The sequence below is a fragment of the Aedes aegypti genome, chromosome 3, assembly GCF_002204515.2.
Source record: "Aedes aegypti strain LVP_AGWG chromosome 3, AaegL5.0 Primary Assembly, whole genome shotgun sequence".
In the NCBI taxonomy this organism is placed as follows: Eukaryota; Metazoa; Arthropoda; class Insecta; order Diptera; family Culicidae; genus Aedes; species Aedes aegypti.
Window position 1 is genome coordinate 102839694 of NC_035109.1, and position 19517 is coordinate 102859210.

General features: G+C 39.3%; 2 protein-coding genes across 3 annotated transcripts in view; one reads left to right on the top strand and one right to left on the bottom strand.

Annotated features, from left to right (window-relative positions):
• The first annotated feature begins 5457 nt into the window (after nucleotides 1-5457).
• Nucleotides 5458-18229, top strand: LOC5563588 (bystin). The gene is made up of 3 exons (XM_001647884.2): nucleotides 5458-6019; nucleotides 6585-7385; nucleotides 17848-18229. Exons 1-3 carry the CDS (start codon nucleotides 5610-5612, stop codon nucleotides 18107-18109), a joined length of 1473 nt encoding a protein of 490 aa, XP_001647934.2. The 5' UTR covers nucleotides 5458-5609; the 3' UTR covers nucleotides 18110-18229.
• Nucleotides 18143-19517, bottom strand: part of LOC5563589 (secretory carrier-associated membrane protein 2) — a 38390-nt gene continuing 37015 nt past the window's right edge. For both annotated transcript variants that reach the window (XM_021852374.1, XM_021852375.1), the window contains one exon: nucleotides 18143-18870. In XM_021852374.1, the coding sequence (XP_021708066.1) occupies nucleotides 18861-18870 (10 nt within the window). In that variant the 3' untranslated portion in view covers nucleotides 18143-18860. The remainder of the gene's footprint in view (nucleotides 18871-19517) is intronic.

Here is a 19517-nt window from a genome sequence, read left to right on the forward strand (position 1 = left end):
GATTAATTTCGCATAAGTCCAAAGAGTGGCATAGGTCATTCCATATGCAAGGTAAAATATATAAAAGAAAAATGCATGACAAAGTATAAAATGAAATCATTCGACGTTATTTTCTAAGTTTGATAATGATTAAACGAGATAAATGTTTGAAAAATAATAAAACTTATGCTTACTAGTATATTCGGTTTTCTCCGTGTATACTTGTCGTGTGATAGGAATTGCGGCTTATCTACTGTAATAGTAATTTTAAACTAGACGTAATTTCAAAGTTTTCGTTTTTGTGTTTTCGTTTTCAATGTGAGCGCTCAAATTCTATATTTAAAAATATTGTAAAACTTCTCAAATTAGAAGTGTTACGGGGGGGGAGTGTTGCGCACAATAGCGCATTTTAAATTATAGCATTTATCGCAATACGCATATTGACAGTTAGCATTCATCAGGAACAAATACATAACATAGATAATAATTAGAAGTGAATTGCTGTGCGAAGATGGAGGTGCTTGCTAAAAGGAATCAATTGCTTTCCTGCAGTTTGTCACCGAATTTGTGAGTAAAACTCAATGTAAATAGATATATTTTATAATAAATGTTTTATATAGCTTTGTAGCTGACTGAAGACAAATATTCTGGTCTTAATTTCTGCTGAAAGAGTCGATGTCAGATGCACCTCCCGCAATCGCAACAAGTACGGTAGCTTTTGCTTTCAATCCGCGGCGAAAACACATATGCTGAAGATTCAGCGCATTCAGTACCGCTGTCTTCGCATCGCGCTAGGCTGCATGAACTCGACTCACACAATGAGTTTAAAAGTACTTGCAGGAGTACAGCCCTTACAGATCGTTTCGCGGAGTTAACACTCAGGTTCCTTATCCGTTGTGAGATTCTCAATCCATTGGTTATTGAAAACTTCGAAAAGCTGCTTGAACATAACCCACAAACTCGTTTCTCGAGTGTGTTCTACTGGTACATGACGCTGGAGGTCAGCCCATCTTCGGTTAACACCAATCGTGACAACTTCCTAGACTTCGACTATTCCACTTTAGTTTTTGATTTGTCCATGAAGCAAGATATCCATGGTATACCAGATCACTTTCGTTCAAAGTTTATCCCTCCCATGTTTGCAAGTAAATTCGGGCATGTCAGCGAGAACCGACAGTTCTTCACTGATGGGTCAAAAATGGATGATATCACTGGTTTCGGTGTTTACAACGTTTTTCATAGCGCCTCCTTCATGCTTCAAAAGCCATGTTCTGTATATGTTGCTGAACTAGCAGCTATACATTACACCCTGGGTGTTGTGAAGTAAATCCCTTTATATTTTGTCAAATCGCTCTTACACTATTACCCTAGCTTGGGTCCCTTCCCATTGCTCCATTCCGGGCAATGAGAAAGCGGACTCTCTGGCTAAGGTAGGCGCTAAAGAAGGCGATGTTTACGAGCGTCAAATCGCCTTCGATGAATTTTTTGCATTGGCCCGTTGGGAGACCTTGATCAGCTGGCAACAGAAATGGAGAGACGGATAAATGGGTAGATGGCTGCATTCCATATTTCCACAAATGTCGAGAAACCATGGTTTAAGGGGTTGGGCATGAGCCGTGATTTCATTCGTATCATGTGTCGGCTTATGTCCAATCACTATTCGTTAAGCGCGCATACCCACCGCCCCGTATTGGGCTCTCTGAAAGCAATCTCTGTGTTCGCGGCGTGGCTTACCAGAATATCGAACATGACGTATGGGGATGCGGTGAGCATCGTAGCATCAGATCTGAACTGACTGAAACTCTCCGGATCCGAGGAAGACAGCAGAAACCTGTTTTTTTTTTTACTTAATCATTTATTTATTAGGCTCATGCGCCATTAGGCATTACGGAGCCGAGTTCTTTTGACTTTATTTACAAATTCATCGTGTTTTCTTAATTTTCTATTTTAGTTTTGGGGAACCGAAAAACTCGCGGTTTGGTCGAGGTTAGGGGTAACAATAATTTCAAGGAAGGGATAGGACAATGGGATCGTTCCGTTGACATTCAGCAGCTTTAAGTTGTGACGTGTTTGCTTTGCTGCTGGTCGAACGTTGAGTGGACAATGACAACCTGTAACGATACACAAAGACGGGTTTCGAGGGGACACAAGGTGGACAAGTGGACCGACAAGAAATGGGAGTTAAACAATGATGTTAGCTTGTTTAAAAAAAACTGTACATAAGCTTCATGTACACAAAGTCAAGTTTACCCAACACATCCCTAATGTCTTCCTTTTCTGGTTTCCCTTGGGCCCTGAGGGATGCACAGCAGAAACCTGTTAGGGAAGTGTTGGCGGGCATTGATTTGGAATATATGAATTTTATTTACCTGTTTTTGAAGCGTATCAATATCCGAGTTTGATTGTCGTTTGTTCCCTGTCTTTCGTTTTCCCCTTCAAATTGTCCTCTTCTCGTCGTGTCTCCCACAAATCGTTTCTATTTAGTTTCATTACAGATCTGGATATCCTGTCCCATCAACATAGAAATCTAAATAGCTTAAGAAATCCCGAAAAATCCTTTCCTTTCTTGTTGTTTAAATGTATTCACTAACCATAAAACTTCCCCATACTAACATAGTTTTTAAAATAAATATGTACAATATTTAAAATGTAAGCAATGTAAAAAAAGAAAAGATTTCGGCTCTGTTATGCCCTACGGCACCATAAACGAGTTAGGTAAAAAAAAATCGCGATAAGCATCGCAAAGTGCGACCGTAAGCATTTATGGAAGAACTCCGGAGACGTTCCTGGAGAAACTTTGGATGCCTTTCTGGAGAAACTCCAGGGTAATTGATTGAGGAACTCCAGAAAAATTCCTGGAGAAACTATGGAGGAATTCCAAACAAATTCGCAATAGTGATCTGGAGGAACTTTTCAGGATGGAATCTAGAGGAATCGCTGGAGGAGCTCCAGTGGAATTTCTCGAAGAACTCCCAGTAGAAATCCGGGGGAAGTTCCGTGGAATTTCTGGAAGTAATCTACTAGAGGAAATCCCTGAAAATAATCCCCGGAAGACTTCCTTGTGAGAACCTTAAGAGGAGTTGCTGGGAGAAATCACCGGGGAATTTTTTTAGCAAAGCCTGAAGCGAGACGGAAAATTCTCGGATAAGTTCCTGGACGAAATCCCGGGGGAATTGAATTCCTTGAACAAATCCCTGGAAGAATTTCTGGATAAAATCTCCGGAGAAATTTCAGAAGAATAGGTTCCTAAAGCCCTGTCCCAATTGTAGTACCAAATGCTTAAGTTCAGGCCAACAACACATGTTTACTCAATTTTTAATGGTTTTTCATCAATTAAAGTAAAAAAAAAAAACAAATTGTTACCTTCTAACCCAAGTATCTTCGCAATTCAACAATCGTCAACGTTAATTTTTCTTTTTTACATCGCAATAAGCGCATCGCAAAGTGCGAACGGTTGCATTTATGGAAGAACTCCGGGGACGTTCCTGGAGAAACTCCGCAGGCATTCCTGGAGAAACTTTTGGATGCGTTTCTGGAGGAACTCCGGGGTAATTTATTGAGGAACTCCGGGTTAATTGATTGAGAAACTCCCGAGAAATTCCTGGGGAAACTATGGCGGAACTTTCCAGGAACTACTGAATGAAATTCAGAGGAATCACGATATCACGATAGTTTAAGGCGAAGTAGGCCGTCATTGAAATTTGTACGGGTCGTTAATGATTGTTGCTAATTCGTCTCACGATTTCGAATCAAAGAAAATCAGTTGGTTTTCCACTGACACAGCTGAAAAAGTATCAGCATACTTTATGCATAATACCTCGTACAGTGATACTTTTTTAACTCAATATAAACTATCAAGACTGAGTTTTATCACTTTGAAAAGCAAGGTGAAAAGTCATGATTGTTGCCAAAACGAATGACGAGCTACTTAGCCTTAAGTATGTCTGGAGCATTTTCACCAGCTGTCAGTCGTTCCAACTAACGGGTCGGATTCGCTAGATGGAAGGCAGTCGTCTTCCAACCAGCAAATCCCCGCTGTACAATGAAGCATTAACGAATTTACATAAGATTTAAAAAGTAGCAACTGACCAAAACTGTATCGATCATTGCAATTTAGTGAAAACTAATTAAGAAGCCGTAATGAACGCAAGATAAGTGAACATTTGCAATTATAAGTTACCGCACGCTATGTCTGAACCAGCAGATTATGCAAATCGAATGTACCTCAGATTTTTTCCTGCTAGAGTTCAATATTTGGGTTATATTTTCATAATCGAAAGGTTTTTAAAATATTCCATAGGTAATTTTTTTTTTTGAAATCTGCACGCAAAAAAATTGTGCGGTAAAAACTACAATTTTATGGGTAGTATCCACTTCGTAAGTACTGTGCAAAAGGATAGGACAAGTAATGGCCAAGAAATACTTCAGCTGTCGAAATTGCTTGAGCTGTATCCAGTTGACAAGTAGAGCTGATTTCGTAACATTGGTAACGCCTGTCGTACAAATCAAATGAAGCTGTCACTATTCCGTACGGAAAAATGTGCCGCTCAATTATTCCGCAAGTAAAAGTGACACTTCGCTCATTCTCGAGCAGCTGTTAAAATTACTTTGGTAATTAGCAACAAATTGTACTTGACCGCTCTACTTAGGATGTGGATACCAGGCTTTAGGGGGTTAACTTAAGCGCTCGCACCGGCAATTTTCAGCAGACCACAAATGCGCTTGATTTTGTAGTTGAAATCGAATTGTTGTAAATTATTTCTGTCAAATGTACTAGTAATGTGGTGGAATGTACCGTAAACATAGTTAATTGGTCTGAAATTCCATGGTAGTTTCAAAAATGGGCGTAGTCAGCTAAAATAATAATTTTTACTACAGATTTTTTTCCCGTGTGGGCTTACAGTGACAGTACGTAACAGAAGAATTTCGGCTCACCTTGACGTACAGAAATTTTGTATCGGTTTCTCCCTCCCAGGCTGTGACGATTTACAAGCGTTTTTGAAGATCGTCGGCGCGAGATTTTTTTGCGCCACGCATAATACTTTAAGGCTTACTCACAAATTTCATAACGCTGGAGGGGTGGGTGGTTGCCCTGGAGATGTTACAGTTCATACAAAGTTTGAAAAATATTCATACAAAACGCGTCATGAGGGGGTGGGTATCAAAAATGGTCATTTTTAGCGTTATCAAATTTGTGAATGAACCTACCCACCCTGCAAAAAAAGGTCGCGATTACCCACCCTAAGGTGTAGGCCACGGTAGACGCGTCACGCGAAGCGATGCAAAAATTCTTTGGAGTTTGACATTTCATTATAAATAACTGTTATTCCTTCCCACGCAATTTTCTCTTCGTTTCGCTTTTCGCGTCTATCCTGGCCGCGCCCTAATTTTCTTGCTAAACTTTACCCCTCAACAAAACTTAACGAAAACGACGCCTATGCGCTGCTCGTTCTTCGTCAAGTTCGAAGGTGTCAAAAAAATCATCACACGCGGTGTTGTTTTGATTCAATTCCGCAGTCACTCCGCACGTTGTTCAGTTTGTTTCCCACAAATTATTAAGTTTTTGCACTAAAAATACGTGATTTTTTGCTAATTTAAACAGTGTGAACTAGTGAAAACTCATTACAGCCATGGGAAAATCGAAAGCGCACCGAATAAAAGGTCTAACCGGGCCGAAAATGTCCCTCGGCGATCAAATCACCGAGGGCAGAGTCTCGAAGAAATCGAAAGCTCCCAAGATTCGCCTACGGGCTGAGGAGGAGGAATTTGTCGATTCCCGGACAACCAAGAAAATCCTGCAGCAAGCCCGCAAACAACAGGCCGAACTTAACCTGCTGGACGATTCCTTTGGACCGTCTCTGGCCGAATCGGCCGCAGCAGCCAGTGTCGGAAAAAGGCGCCACCGGTTGGGAGATGCCGCTTCTTCGGACGAATCCGATGAGGAGTACCGGGAGGAGGCCGATGTCGATGGCCAGGATTTCTTCGACGACATCAAAATAAACGAAGAAGACGAACGGGCTCTGGAGATGTTCCTGAATAAGTGAGTACGAGGGGGAATGGGGTGTCCCAGACAAAAGTCAGTGTTCGGATATGGTAGTCAACCCTAGAATGAAAGGTATTCTTAATTTTGGCCACCACGGGACAAAAATGCAAAACAAGTGTCAAGTAAGAGTCGTTTTTTCTTCCTTATCCATGGATCGCAACATCGACCAAAGGTGACTCGCAGAGTTTTTTCCTCCCTCACTAATCAACACCTTTCTCATAGTAATTGAGGTGATGCAGAGGTATTCTCGGTCGTTAGAAACAACAATCATCACACACTAACATTCCTTCCCCATCCCAACTGACTGTAAGAACTAGGCCGGCGCCGTTATTGATCAATTATATGATTTATTTGGATCGAAGTGCAATTCTTACCAGTTCCGATCAATCACGGATTAGCAACTATTGACATGTACAGTCAGTCTATGCTATGTTTTGCTGCTAAATAAGCATATCTTTCATTCTAGTGTTGGACACCATTACTTTTCAGGCATTGACATGTTTTCTGGGTTACCCTAACACGTTCCGGTAGGGATAAATTAATGATTGCAATTACTTTCCAGAGATGGAGTCAAAACTCGCACATTGGCCGATTTGATCATGGATAAGATTACGGAGAAGCAAACGGAAATCCAGACGCAATTTTCCGATACCGGTTCGCTGAAGATGGAAGAGATTGATCCTCGTGTACGGGAAATGTACGAGGGAGTGAGAGATGTGCTGAAACGATATCGCAGTGGTCGCTTCCCGAAGGCATTCAAAATCGTTCCAAAGCTGCGGAACTGGGAACAGATTCTCTACATTACAGAGCCACACAATTGGAGCGCTGCGGCAATGTTTCAAGCGACCAGAATTTTCTCATCCGGATTGACACAGTACATGGCTCAAAGGTTCTACAATCTGGTTCTGTTGCCACGAATCCGAGACGATTTGGCCGAGTATCACAAACTCAACTTCTATCTTTATCGAGCGCTGAAAAAGGCACTCTTCAAACCGGCTGCCTTCATGAAGGGAATTGTTCTTCCCCTGTTGGAATCGGGTGATTGCACCTTGCGAGAAGCCATCATTTTCGGTAGCATTATAAGTTCTACAACCATCCCTGTGCTGCACACTTCGGCTTGTCTGTTGAAGATTTGCGAGATGGAGTACTCCGGAGCGAATTCGGTTTTCATTCGGATCATTCTGGACAAAAGGTACGCCCTGCCGTACCGAGTGGTGGACGCTGCCGTCTTCCATTTCCTCAAGTTCGAGCTGGACAAACGAGAACTGCCAACGCTGTGGCACAACGCGCTGCTTACATTTGCCCAACGGTACAAGAACGATATCTCGTCCGAGCAGCGGGATGCGCTGCTGCAGCTGTTGAAGTAAGTATTGATTGCTTTAATTGGTATTAGGAATAATTCTCCGATTCGACAGAACCTGGATAGATGAATTCAGGGCTGGTATGTGGTCTCTTTCTATTCACTATATTAATGCAGGTCTCTGAAAGTCATTATTTTTAATGGAAGGTCTAGGATTTATGCGAACCAATATGGTCTCTGACGCCACTTTTTCTTTTAAAGTCTCCAGGGAAACTATAGAGAATATTACGAGACTGTTCTACAGGTTCTCGAGGAATTAATTCTCAGATTCCTCTAAGAAAATCGTTAGAAAGTATCCAAGTGATTACTCCAGAGATTTTTGAAATACGTGCAATGACTCCTTCAAAAACTCCTTTATCAATTCTTACTTCCATCAAAGCAATTTCTTCAGCAATGTTTAAAGGATGCTTAGATAATTTTCTCCCGAAGTTGCTCCAGGAAACCCTTGAGCACTCAAACACTCCCCCCTGAAATTTTTGCGGGGATTAGGTTACTACACACTTGAATTTTTTTTACAGGAATCCGTGAAATACACTGTAATCTCAACAGCTGAAAAGTTCGGTGAAATAAATTAACGGAGTACGGTAAATTTTTAGTCTTCGGTAAAATTTCACCGGAATCTGTAAAATTTCGACGGAATTACGGTGTTTCATTTTACCGAACTGTTCAGCTGTTGAGATTACAGTGAAATTCACGGATTCCTATAAAATAATTTAGGTGTGTATGATTTCTTTCCAGGATTTCCTCTAGATATTTTTATTTTTGCTTATTTCTTTCATAATTTTCTCCAGTAGTTAATCAAGAAGTTATTCCAAAAATTCTAAGAAAATCCACAAAGGTTTATTTCGAAGATTTTTTTTTTTTTTGACGATGTTTTCGTTTAGGGATTTTTACAAAAAAAAAACCTGTAAAAATTCCTACGCCTATGTTTCCTATTTATTCTGCCAGAGGTATCTTCGTATGGATTCCTACAAGAATTCATCCACACTTACTCTCAGGAATTGCTCCAAAAATGTATTCAGAAATTTTTCGAAAAAATCTATTAAGAACTCTTCTAAAAAATCATCTAACTTTTTTAACTAAAATAAAGGCTAAAACTAGTCTCCAAATAAGTGATTTTCAAAGGTCCTAGTAATCGAGTTTGGTTTCCGCGTCGCCGGGGTGTTTTTAATCCTTGTTTAGCACGCGTTTTGTTTGCGTACATTGAGCATGTTGATGACGAAGATGAAATTGATTTGTGATTGTTAAGTCAAGAAAGGAGGATCAATTTGGTGAGCTCGTTTCATGCTTTTACCTTAAACGTATAATACATTCTGACACCCTTTCCATCGTAATAACGGTAGGATTGGTGAGCTCATTTCATGCTTTTACTTCAAACGTATAGTACATTCTGTCAGTCTTTCCGGCAGTAGTTTTTTTTTTAAACTACTGAGATCATATTATTTGGCCAAAACATGCGTCTGTTGAAATGCTTCTTATTGTAAAGTTTTAGACAATTCGACCGAGAAAAACCTCCCTGCCAAAGTGAATTATGGAAGTGTCCAAGTAGTTCTGCAGCCTATCACTGGATTTCCTTGAAAAACACTAATTCTTCCCCCGTATTTTCCAGTTTCTTCTTCTTCTTGGCATTACGTGCCCTTCATTTTAAAAGAAAAAAATAAATATTATTACGTCCTCACTGGGACAGGCCTGCTTCTCAGCTTAGTGTTCAATGAGCACTTCCACAGTTATTAACTGAGAGCTTTCCTGCTGTTACTCAATAAAATCTTTCAAAATATCCACAGGAGTTCTTTTACGAAGGTTAAGGTATTACAGAGTTTTTGAACACTTCTCGAGTACCTTACTTTTCCAAGTAACATTCTCCATAGATTCTTCAAAAGTTTGTCGAAGGTTTCACACCAGTTACTACTACAACAATTATTCCAGTAATTTTTTCTGGATTCCTTCTGTCTTCAAGGATTCCATCCGATGTTTTTCAAGGAATTCTGCCTGAAACCTGCAGGATATTATACGTATATTCGACCGATAATTGTTTTCAATTATCTTAGCAATTTATCTAGGAAATTCTCCTAGAATTCCTCAAAAGGCAAAAGTTCTTTCAGAAATCTTTGTTGGAGTTAATCAAGGATTACTTTAAACCTTATGCAAGTTTCATCAGAGGATTCCTTAAGGATTATTTCTTATTTTTCGAAAATGCTTCAATAATTTACTGGAAAACTTCCTTCCAGAAAGTTACACAAAATCGTACTTACCTTATCGGTCAGGCTAAGGCCTGGGTGGCCTCTGCTGTACGTAGAAGACGTCTCCATTCGATTCGGTCCATGGCTGCTTGTCGCCAACCACGCATTCTGCGAAGGGTCCGTAGATCGTCCTCAATTTGATTGCTGCGTACCACGTCGTCTTGAGCCGGTCGGATTGTTTTCATGAACCACTTTCACCGGATTGTTATCCAACATTCTGGTGATATGGCAGCCCACCGCAACCTCCTATTTTTTGCGAGCTGCAACCTCCCAGCAGCTGGTGCAATTCATGGTTCATCCACCTTCTCCACGTTCCGTCTTCCATCTGCACTCCGCCGTAGATGGTCCGCAACACCTTCCGTTCGAAAACACCAAGGGCGCGTTGATCCTCTGCACTTAGGGTCCATTTTTCGTGCCCATAGAGGAGTACCGGTCTAATCAGCGTCTTGTAGATGCTTGCACGATTTCCAGCAACGATGCGTCTCTGAATGTCTCTGCTGGTGCCGTTGTCGGTCACCAGTGAGCCCAAGTACACGAATTCTTCGACCACCTCGATTTCATCGTCGTCAATATGAACTCGAAATGGGGGCGTGCCGTAACCTCTCGTGAGCCCCTCGCTGTCATGTACTTTGTCTTCGAAACATTTATCCGATTCGCTTAGCTTCAGCCCTTAGTCGGATGTACGTACCCGCCATCGTTTCAAAGTTCCGTGTTGCGATACCTATGTCGTCGGCGAAGCCAAGTAGCTGGACGGACTTTCTGAAAATCGTATCACTCGTGTCTATCTCCGCTCTTCTTATCACATCCTCTAACGCAATGTTGAACAGTAAACACGAAACCTTGCCGTAATCCTCTGCGAGATTCGAAGGTACTCGAGAGTGTCCCTGATACTCGGACTACGCACATCACTCGCTCCATCGTCGCCTTCATCAATCTTATCAGTTTGTCCGGGAAACCGTATTCGTGCATAATCTGCCATAGCTGATCTCGACCGATTTAAAGTCGATGAATAAATGATGTGTGGGTACATTGTATTCGCGGCATTTCTGCAACATCTGGCGGATGGCGAATATTTGGTCCGTTGTACCCGGATAAAAACGTATCATTTAGTGAATGGAATAAACCATTGATGTACAATATAACGTATTGGATACAATACAGCGTATTGTAATAGAATGTCGAAGAAACATTATTCTTGTTTGGATATACAATTCAAAAACAATATAATATATTGTAACAGAATACTGTATTGTTTTTAATTGGTCTTATACCTTACAATTTTGGTCAAATTCCTATTTTCGCGTAAAACAACTTTTGTGTTTTTCTATGTAGCTTTGCTGTAAGAAGTAAACAAAACAAGTTCAGAAAGCAAGAAATGTTGGGTGAAAAATATTCAAAACGTAAAAATAGGGGTGTCCGGCCATTTGGCCGAACGCCGTTTGGCCGAACGCCATTTGGCCGAATGTCATTTGGTCGAATTGCGAACAAAAAAATATCAAATTACTACAACACTTATGATTAAGATTGTTAGGTGTTGCCCAATAATTGATCAGCTAATTAATTGACTTTAATGCTGTGACGAGACGTCATGTTTGTCACTATATAAGTGCTCCAAGAGAATGATACAATTGACCCGTTAAATTAGGACGAAATTGTGAACTCCACTCATTGCATCAAGACTCAAAGCTCATGGTTGTTTCATCTGGGGCTACCAACGGTATGATAGGGTTACAGTTTTTTTTTTAATATTTCATTAGAAGTTTTTCCTTCTTTTAAGCATAGGATATTCTTTCGAGTTATCTGGTTTCGTGACTGATGGCGATAATTCAGCTTATATGTTAATTGGGAATTTTACCTTCTTTAAATCATCGGCAGTTCTTTGTAGTTATACTAATATAAAAATTGTTTGCATAGCACTTGCTTAAATTTTCATAAGAGATTTTTCGTTCTCTTGATCATAGGCTGTTCTTTCTGTTTCTCCTCCAATATTACGATTGCAACGTGTGAACTGAGCTCTGCACCTTTGCTTGCGTATAGCAGTAAAGCGATTGACTCGGTGAACAATTACGAGGAAAAAGTTTCCCCTTTGTGAAAAAAGCAGACAAAATGTATGGTTACTAGAACTTTGAAATAATTTACTTAATAAGTTTCGAGGGATCGAAGCATTCCAGTCCTGCAGCAGGACTAATAATTCGTGCACCGTTTTAGTTACTGTCAAAAGCTGACTACAAGCACAATGCAAAAGCATCTGCTGGCAGCTATTACCACTAGCAGAGAAGTGAATATTTGCCTACATTAAGGATGTTCTTCTTTCAGCACTGACTGTTTTTTGAACTAACATCAAAGAGCCAATTATGTGTATATCAATGATGATACCTTCTTTAAAAGTAAGCTGAATAAGTTCTTTGAAATTCAGCTTCGAAACTCACTACAATAATATGCTAACTGTAATTCACTATTATTTCCTATTTCGGCCAAACGGCATTCGGCCAAATGGTGTTCGGCCAAATGGCATTCGGCCAAATGACCCGGAACCAAAAATAAGTAGTTTTTTAGAAGTCACTTGACATTAGCTGTAACGACCAGGCTTCTTCCTTGCTCTTGACTTATCCTCGTTCTCCCCCTTTTAATGATCAACTACAAAAGAGAAGCGATTTTACCCACACACAAACTGAGCGTACGAGCTCTGCGGGATGAAGAGTTGACACGTTTGTGGTTGGTTATTTTCATTCCCACAGTGGTTAAGAGTTTATTTTGACAACCTCAGTGCTTAACAGAGAAAGAGATTATTTTCTCCCTTTCTCAGTTAGAGGGAGAGCATGTTTTCCCATTTCTCAGTTCGGGAAAGAGCATTTCTAGACAGCTCTTCGTTGTCTCTTTGTAGCTCTTTGCCCAAAAGGGCAAAGAGGAAAGCGAAATCATGCTCTTGCGTTGACGGAGAAACCAACCTCAGTTCATCCCAAAAGCAATGATGATGTGTTTGCAGAGCCTCGCAGTAAGCTAGAGCTGTCATATGGAAGATGTGCGTTTGGATAGAGCCAACGTTTCTCTCCACTCTCTCAGCCACGGATTATTCAACCAACATAGATCGTTGCACGCTTGACCTAACCTCGAAACTCCATATAAAAAAAATGTCAACAATTCCAGCAGTGAATGTCAACTCCATATAAAAAAAATCTAAACAATTCCAGCAGTGAGTGTCAAAGAGCAAGAGAGTCAATTGAGCGTGATGAAAGAGGGACAGAGAAGGAGAATTTTTCGTGACGTCACCATGCACTCTTCTATCGAATGCTGACTCATAATTGTTGTGAGCGTACGAGGTCGCTCCATCTATCAGATCAAGATGAGCAAAATAAAGCCTGGTAACCACGAATGCAACCATGATAAAAAACTTTACTTCTATAAAGTTAAAATTATTTTGCTACTTTTGGCACAAATATCCGGTAAGTTGGGGGACAATCCATACAAAATACAAATTCTATACTTTTCACCACTAATGGATCATTGAAGGTAGTTTTTGCAAGTGCTCACCGCATCAAAACAAAGGCGCCACTATATATGGGATTTAACATTGTGACAGCATTGCTGTTATGTCAAACACACAAGACTACGGTGGCGCTATCTATGCTTTCCATAGCGGCCGTTTTGGTTATTTTAATGATCCATTGGAATACAGTTCGTTGAATTGTGTTTGTATTGTACAACAATACACGAATTGCTGATCAAGACAATACATGAACAATATATCGTATTGTATTTTCAAAATATATGTATGAGAAAATATCTAGATTTGTATTGTTACGATACTTAATCACCCATACATTATATTGCAAAAATCTCATATACCATACATTGAACTGTTCAAAAAAATATATTGTACTGTAATTGTATTGTCATTTCACAATATACTGTATTGTATTTACAATATATTGAATGGTACTGTTCCAATACGTTATATTGTTTTTGTATTGTATTTTTTATCCGGGTAGCTCGTTCGCTCATAAATCCTGCCTGTAATTGCCCAACGAACTCTCTAGCAATTGGTGATAGACGGCGGCATAAAATTTGGGAGAGTACCTTGCAGGCTCAAAATTGAGATCGCACGATAATTTGCGCATTACAATTTATTGCCCTTTTTGTAGATGGGACATACGACATCGTCCATCCAATCGTCTGGTAATACTTCGTCCTCCTAAATCTTGGAGCAGTGCTCTTGCGAATGCATCTCCACCGTATTTTAGCAACTCGCTGGTCCACCCCAGCGGCTTTGTTATTTTTTAGCCGTCCAATCTCCGTTTCAACATCTTGGAGATCTGGAGGCGGTAATCATTCGTCCTCCGCGCGTGCTCTCAAAGTTACTTCCGTGCCACCTTCGCTACTGTCCACATCTTCGTTAAGGGACATCGTAGTGCCACCTTTAGACCACCTCACGTTCGTTCGTGAGAAGATTTCCGTCCCAGTCTCTGCACATGTCGGCTACCATACCACGAGAGGCTACATAGTTGACGCATCGTTGGACGTTGTCGTTCGATACGGCGTGCAGGCTGTTCCGCCCGATCACCGGTCTGTACATTTCCTCTCGTCCTACCTGTGCGTTCATGTCACGCGGCGAGCATCCGTCAAATATCTGCTTCAGCTGCGCGTAAAACGTCTCCTTCTCGTCGTCGGGTCTCCCTTCTTGTGGGCAGTGTACGTTGATGATGCTGTAGATGAAGAAACGGCCTTTTATCCTCATCTTGCACTTCCTTGCGTTGATCGGCTGTCACCCGATAACGCGTTGCTGCATCTTGCCCAACACTATGAAGCAAGTGCCTAGCTCATCAGTAGTGCCACAGCTTTGGTAGAAGGTAGCCGCTCGATGCTCGCTTTTCCACACCTTCTGTCCAGGCCAACAAGATTTTTTTACGGGTGGCTTATTGGGCCTACGCCATCAATCCTGTCTCGCCGGAGCGCCATCGTGCCAGCTCTGTTTAACGTCCCAACTAGCACTAGGACGGTCGCACTGATGCGGCTACTACCTTGGATTTAGCTGTGCGCGATACAGCATTTCTCACTCAGCCCCTGGATACAACAACAGTCGCACCTCCTGGTGAAGAAACGCTCGAGACGTACCTTCTCAATCTAGCTGATGTCAGAAGGACAACAGTGCCCAGGCTGCACTACCAGCTAAGTACGCAATCCTTCGCTGGCCGTATTTGTCATCGTTTGACCCGTGGAAGTGTGAGGTAGGAACTTGTGAGGACCAGAGCTGTGTTGGACGCTCCTTCCTAGTTGTCGACTTACCATTTTGCAGCCCATTACACAAAATCGGGCTCTTCTGAAACACACCGTGTGAGTAATTTTAATTCTTCTTCTTCTTCTTCTTTCTGGTGTTACATCCCAACTGGGACAAATACTGCTTCTCAGATTAGTGTTCTTATGAACACTTCTACAGTTATTAACTGAGAGCTTTCTTTGCCGATTGATCATTTTTGCATGTGTATATTGTGTAGCAGGTACGAAGATACTCTATGCCCTGGGAATCGAGAAAATTTCCATTACTAAAAGATCCTCGACCAGCGGGATTCGAACCCACGACCCTCAGCATGGTCATGCTGGATAGCTACGCGTTTACCGCAACGGCTATCTGGGCCCCGAGTAATTTTAATATATTCTGAAAAATCGATTTGGATTTTAAGCTGATTTCCCGGGTAGAGGTGAATAACAAAATAATGAATAACAAAATAAGAACAAATTTTGCAATCATATCTTTTTTAACCATTATTATGTTATTAATATATGACATAAATATCTTATCAATAGCAAAACATACAATCATAGCAAAATTTGTTATTGGTATGTTATCCTTGAGAGTCATGTAATAACTAATCAATAACAAAATATACTATCATGGTAAAATTTGTTATTTGTGCAAACATACTAAAAAATATTAAATATCTACATAATAACAAACATCGCCATCACAGTAAAATATGTCATTATTTTGATATTTGAAATCTTTATTTATATAATTCATGAGAACAAACCAACATCAAATTTTGCAATAATAGCTCATTTTACAATTCGTATGATATTCATTGAAGATTTAAAAAGCAAATGTTTTTGCAGGAAAGCAAAAAGTTTATTTTTCAAACATGCTAAATTTAGACATTAAAGTCAAAGAACTTAAATTACCATTATTTCGATCTATTCGTGAATAGCTTATTTAGTTATTATTTTGTTATCAATATCTAAATAATAACATATTTTGTTATTTGCGGTTGCCTATATTTTTGCTATTATTTTGTTATTACAATGGCAAAATATGATATTATTTAGTTTTTATGCCATATAAACTTAGTTATTATTTTTGTTATTTTATCTCTTATTTCAAACAAACAAAGAACAAATTTTGCTATTCAAACATTCTATTTTAATAGTAAATTTTGTTATTCTTTTGCTATTCTCCTCTACCCGGGTTGTGCTTCATTTTCTCAACTTTCACGACACACTGAGAACTATTAGTATTAAGAAGTATCTTCATTCTTCATGTAAAAAGCAAAATTATTTAACAAAGGAGCAATATTTTCGAACATATTTAAATTAAACACCAGTGTGTGTCGATCCAGAAGAAATCGATCTTTCGCGAATCAATTTTGTGTAACTTCGTTGAAGCTTGTTGACATTCCCATGGAAGAACGCCTAAAAAAAATGAAGGCTTCATTGGACAATTTATCAAAGTGAAAAAAAGTTTATGAAAGATTTCCTGAAGAAATCTGGAGTAATTTCTGGACGAATTCTTAAAACAACCTGCTGCTCAGAGCCGCATGTGGCCCTCGAGAACCATGAAAGCAATCTATAAAGTAATTTCACTGAATACATCAAAAAGTTTATTGACTACCTACATCAAAAAGCTTAATAAATTCAGAGAGAAGTTAGTATTGAATCACTATTAATGATCATTTTTCATTACAATTGATTTTTATGTATAATTTGACACCAATTAAGCCAACAATTTTAAAACATATATATAGAATTCACAGGTTGCTTAGAAGCTCCAAGTAGAAATTTTTAGAATCTCGTTAGGTAATCCCAGATGCCTGCTAGAAATCCCCAAGATCTCGCTTTAAACCTCTCTTAAAAACCTCAGATTGCAAAGAGTTTGCTCTGAATGTGTTCTGGACTCCTTTGGAAATCCTCAAACGTACATAAAAATTCTAAGAATACCGCTAGTAATTCTTATATTTTGCTGTGCAGTAACTCAAAATTCACAAGATTTTGCTAGATATGCTCGGAATGTTGATAAGAATGTGCATAATTAATAATTATGCAAGGAATCATTACGATCCTCAAGAGATTTCTATGAATCACCCATTTCCACGCAGCATTCTTAAGTTACACATTAGACATTTCCAGATGTCTGCTTGAAATCCATAGAGGTTTCCACAAGATTCCGCTGGAATTTCTCATGAGCACGTTAGGATACTCATAGATCCTGCTAGGAATCCCGATGATTTCGCTTATAATCCCCATATACTGTTGCGATATCGATGGATTATTTCGGATACCTTTAGAATTCCCAAAAGTCTGCTATGAATCATTGAGGTTTACTGGAATTCCCATAATTCAGTGATTGATGGATTTGGCAAGAATTAGGATTCTTCTCAGAACCCGAAAAACATTGTTTACAAAATCCTTATAAATTCCTGGAGGTATCTCTGGAGAAATTATAGGTTGAACTATCAAAAATGTTTTAAACGGAATTCTGAAAGAATCTTTGAAGAAATTCCAGATGTACGCTGTAAAGTAATTTCTGTGGATATCCTTACAAAAATTCCAGGTTGAATTCTTGCAGAGGAATACTTTACAAAGTTCGTAAATTAATCACTAAATGGTATCTCCTGGAGAAATCTCTTGAGCAATATCTGAAGGATGCATTGAGCAAATACTGAATGATTTCTTTTTATGAAATTCCTGGAGAAAATCATGAAATTACATACAGTAATACGAGCAGCAATACTTTTCGTAAACCATAAAGAGACTTAATTCGAAGCTTTTTTGGGATCTTCTAGCTCCAATGGTCCCAAAAAAGCTTCAAATTAGGTTACTTTTTGGTTTCTGTTTGGACTCTTTTTTGAAGCAAAAGGTCTCTCAACTTCCTATTTTCAAAACACTTGATCCTATGAAAACTAAACACAATTAAAAAAATACAATCAAAAATTTTACGTAAATTCCAATTTTTGTAGGAAAAAGACCCACTACAAAATCACCCCTGAAATCCGCCGGGAGTTGATGGCGGCTCGGTGTCGAGATGTGGAAATGGGCGACAGCTTGGCGCACGAGGCCGACATGGAATACAAGGAGGACATGGACTTTGGCCCGATGGAAGCCGATGAGGGAGCAGGAAGCAGCAGTAGAGGTGGCAAACCAGCCGCAGCCGATGAAGATATGGAAAGTGAAGAAGACGATGAAGATGAGGATGAGGAGGACGAAGACGATGAATTGTAGAATTTAGGATATTGAATGAAACACACGGGAGTGTTACTTTTCTTCTTTACAGTAGGTTTCTTTATTGCTACATGCTGTATTTATGGCAAATACATCTGAGCTCTATGGATATAAAATCTATATTTCTGTGTTTAGCCTTGTTGTCCGATTTCACTCTGTCACTGTGGTAAATTTGCTCTGCCGAGGGGGATAGTGCCATGAGGTAAGTATATCTTCAGATTTACAGTTAAGCGAAATGTGTTTCTTCTATTTGCGACATGTTAAATATTGGTAATTTATGCGATGCTCAAAGACACTTCCTATGGGGAGTTCATTAATGTTAGGAGAACGAAAATTTAGCACTTTGTGAATAACTTCGCGTCCGAATGGTTAATTACTTTTCGACTAACAACATCTACAAATCTAATCATACTTTGCCCAGACAAGTAATAGGGACCTTGATCATTCTATTTATACACTTAGAAAATTTCTTGTCGGAGTTGAAAGGAGATAATTTATGCATAAGAAAGGGAGAGGATCCTCTGGTTATAACAATCATGCAGTTATGAACTTCCATTCAGTGTTAGGATGCAGCGGCTATACACGTAATAATTTATGCTCCTTACAATCATACACCTACGTTTCAGTGTTATATTTCTGAATCACTTTGAACAACTTGAGTAAGAATAATAGTTTCGCAGAAATTTGTTCTGTTCTCCTATACCTCCAGGGGATTATCACGAGATTGACGGACGAAATAGATTTGCTCTTATCAATATGCGCTAGAAAACGAGTGAATAAGGAGTAAAGTAATCTTTTAGGCATCAATACAGAAATAAGGTTTGCTACTAGGCGAATTTGAAAAAAAAAATGATCGATTTGAGCGTGAGCGAAATAAGGAAAGTGATAATAACTTCTAAACATCAGTTTTTTTTATTTAACCCTCGAAAACGATGAGTATTCTTCACTAATAGCTGATGAGCGATCCACAATGAAATTATGGCATATTTCCACACAAAGTGTAATACCTTTCAAAATTAGAATGAGGATTTAACCCTTTCTTTCCCACTATTTTGATCGACTATTTCTCTACGAAAAAGCGTTTTTATAAGAAACGCTTGAATAAACAGGCAAAAATTTGGATTTTTTTTTAAATTTGTTTTTCAATAGTTAAGTGATTGTTTATCATAAATTTTACTACTGAAACATGTTGGATTGATCTTACTCATCAGATGGTAACCACTTTTCAATTAAGAAAATTCAAAGCGTAGAAAACTTTAAGTTACACCCCAATTTATACATTTAGACCCCCATAGCTTGAAGTTTTTATGAAGAAAATCGATCAAATAAATGGGAAAACCGATTCCAATTACATTTTTGATCATAGATGGCGCTGTAGTCGATGAATTTCTTTCATTATTGATTCAAA

Bases quoted from the DNA above. Each gene is read 5' to 3' on its own strand.
- LOC5563588 (XM_001647884.2), top strand. From the start codon at position 5,610: ATGGGAAAATCGAAAGCGCACCGAATAAAAGGTCTAACCGGGCCGAAA. The intron at 6,020-6,584 runs GTGAGTACGAGG...ATTACTTTCCAG, and splicing joins CTGGAGATGTTCCTGAATAA to AGATGGAGTCAAAACTCGCA. The intron at 7,386-17,847 runs GTAAGTATTGAT...CAATTTTTGTAG, and splicing joins GCGCTGCTGCAGCTGTTGAA to GAAAAAGACCCACTACAAAA.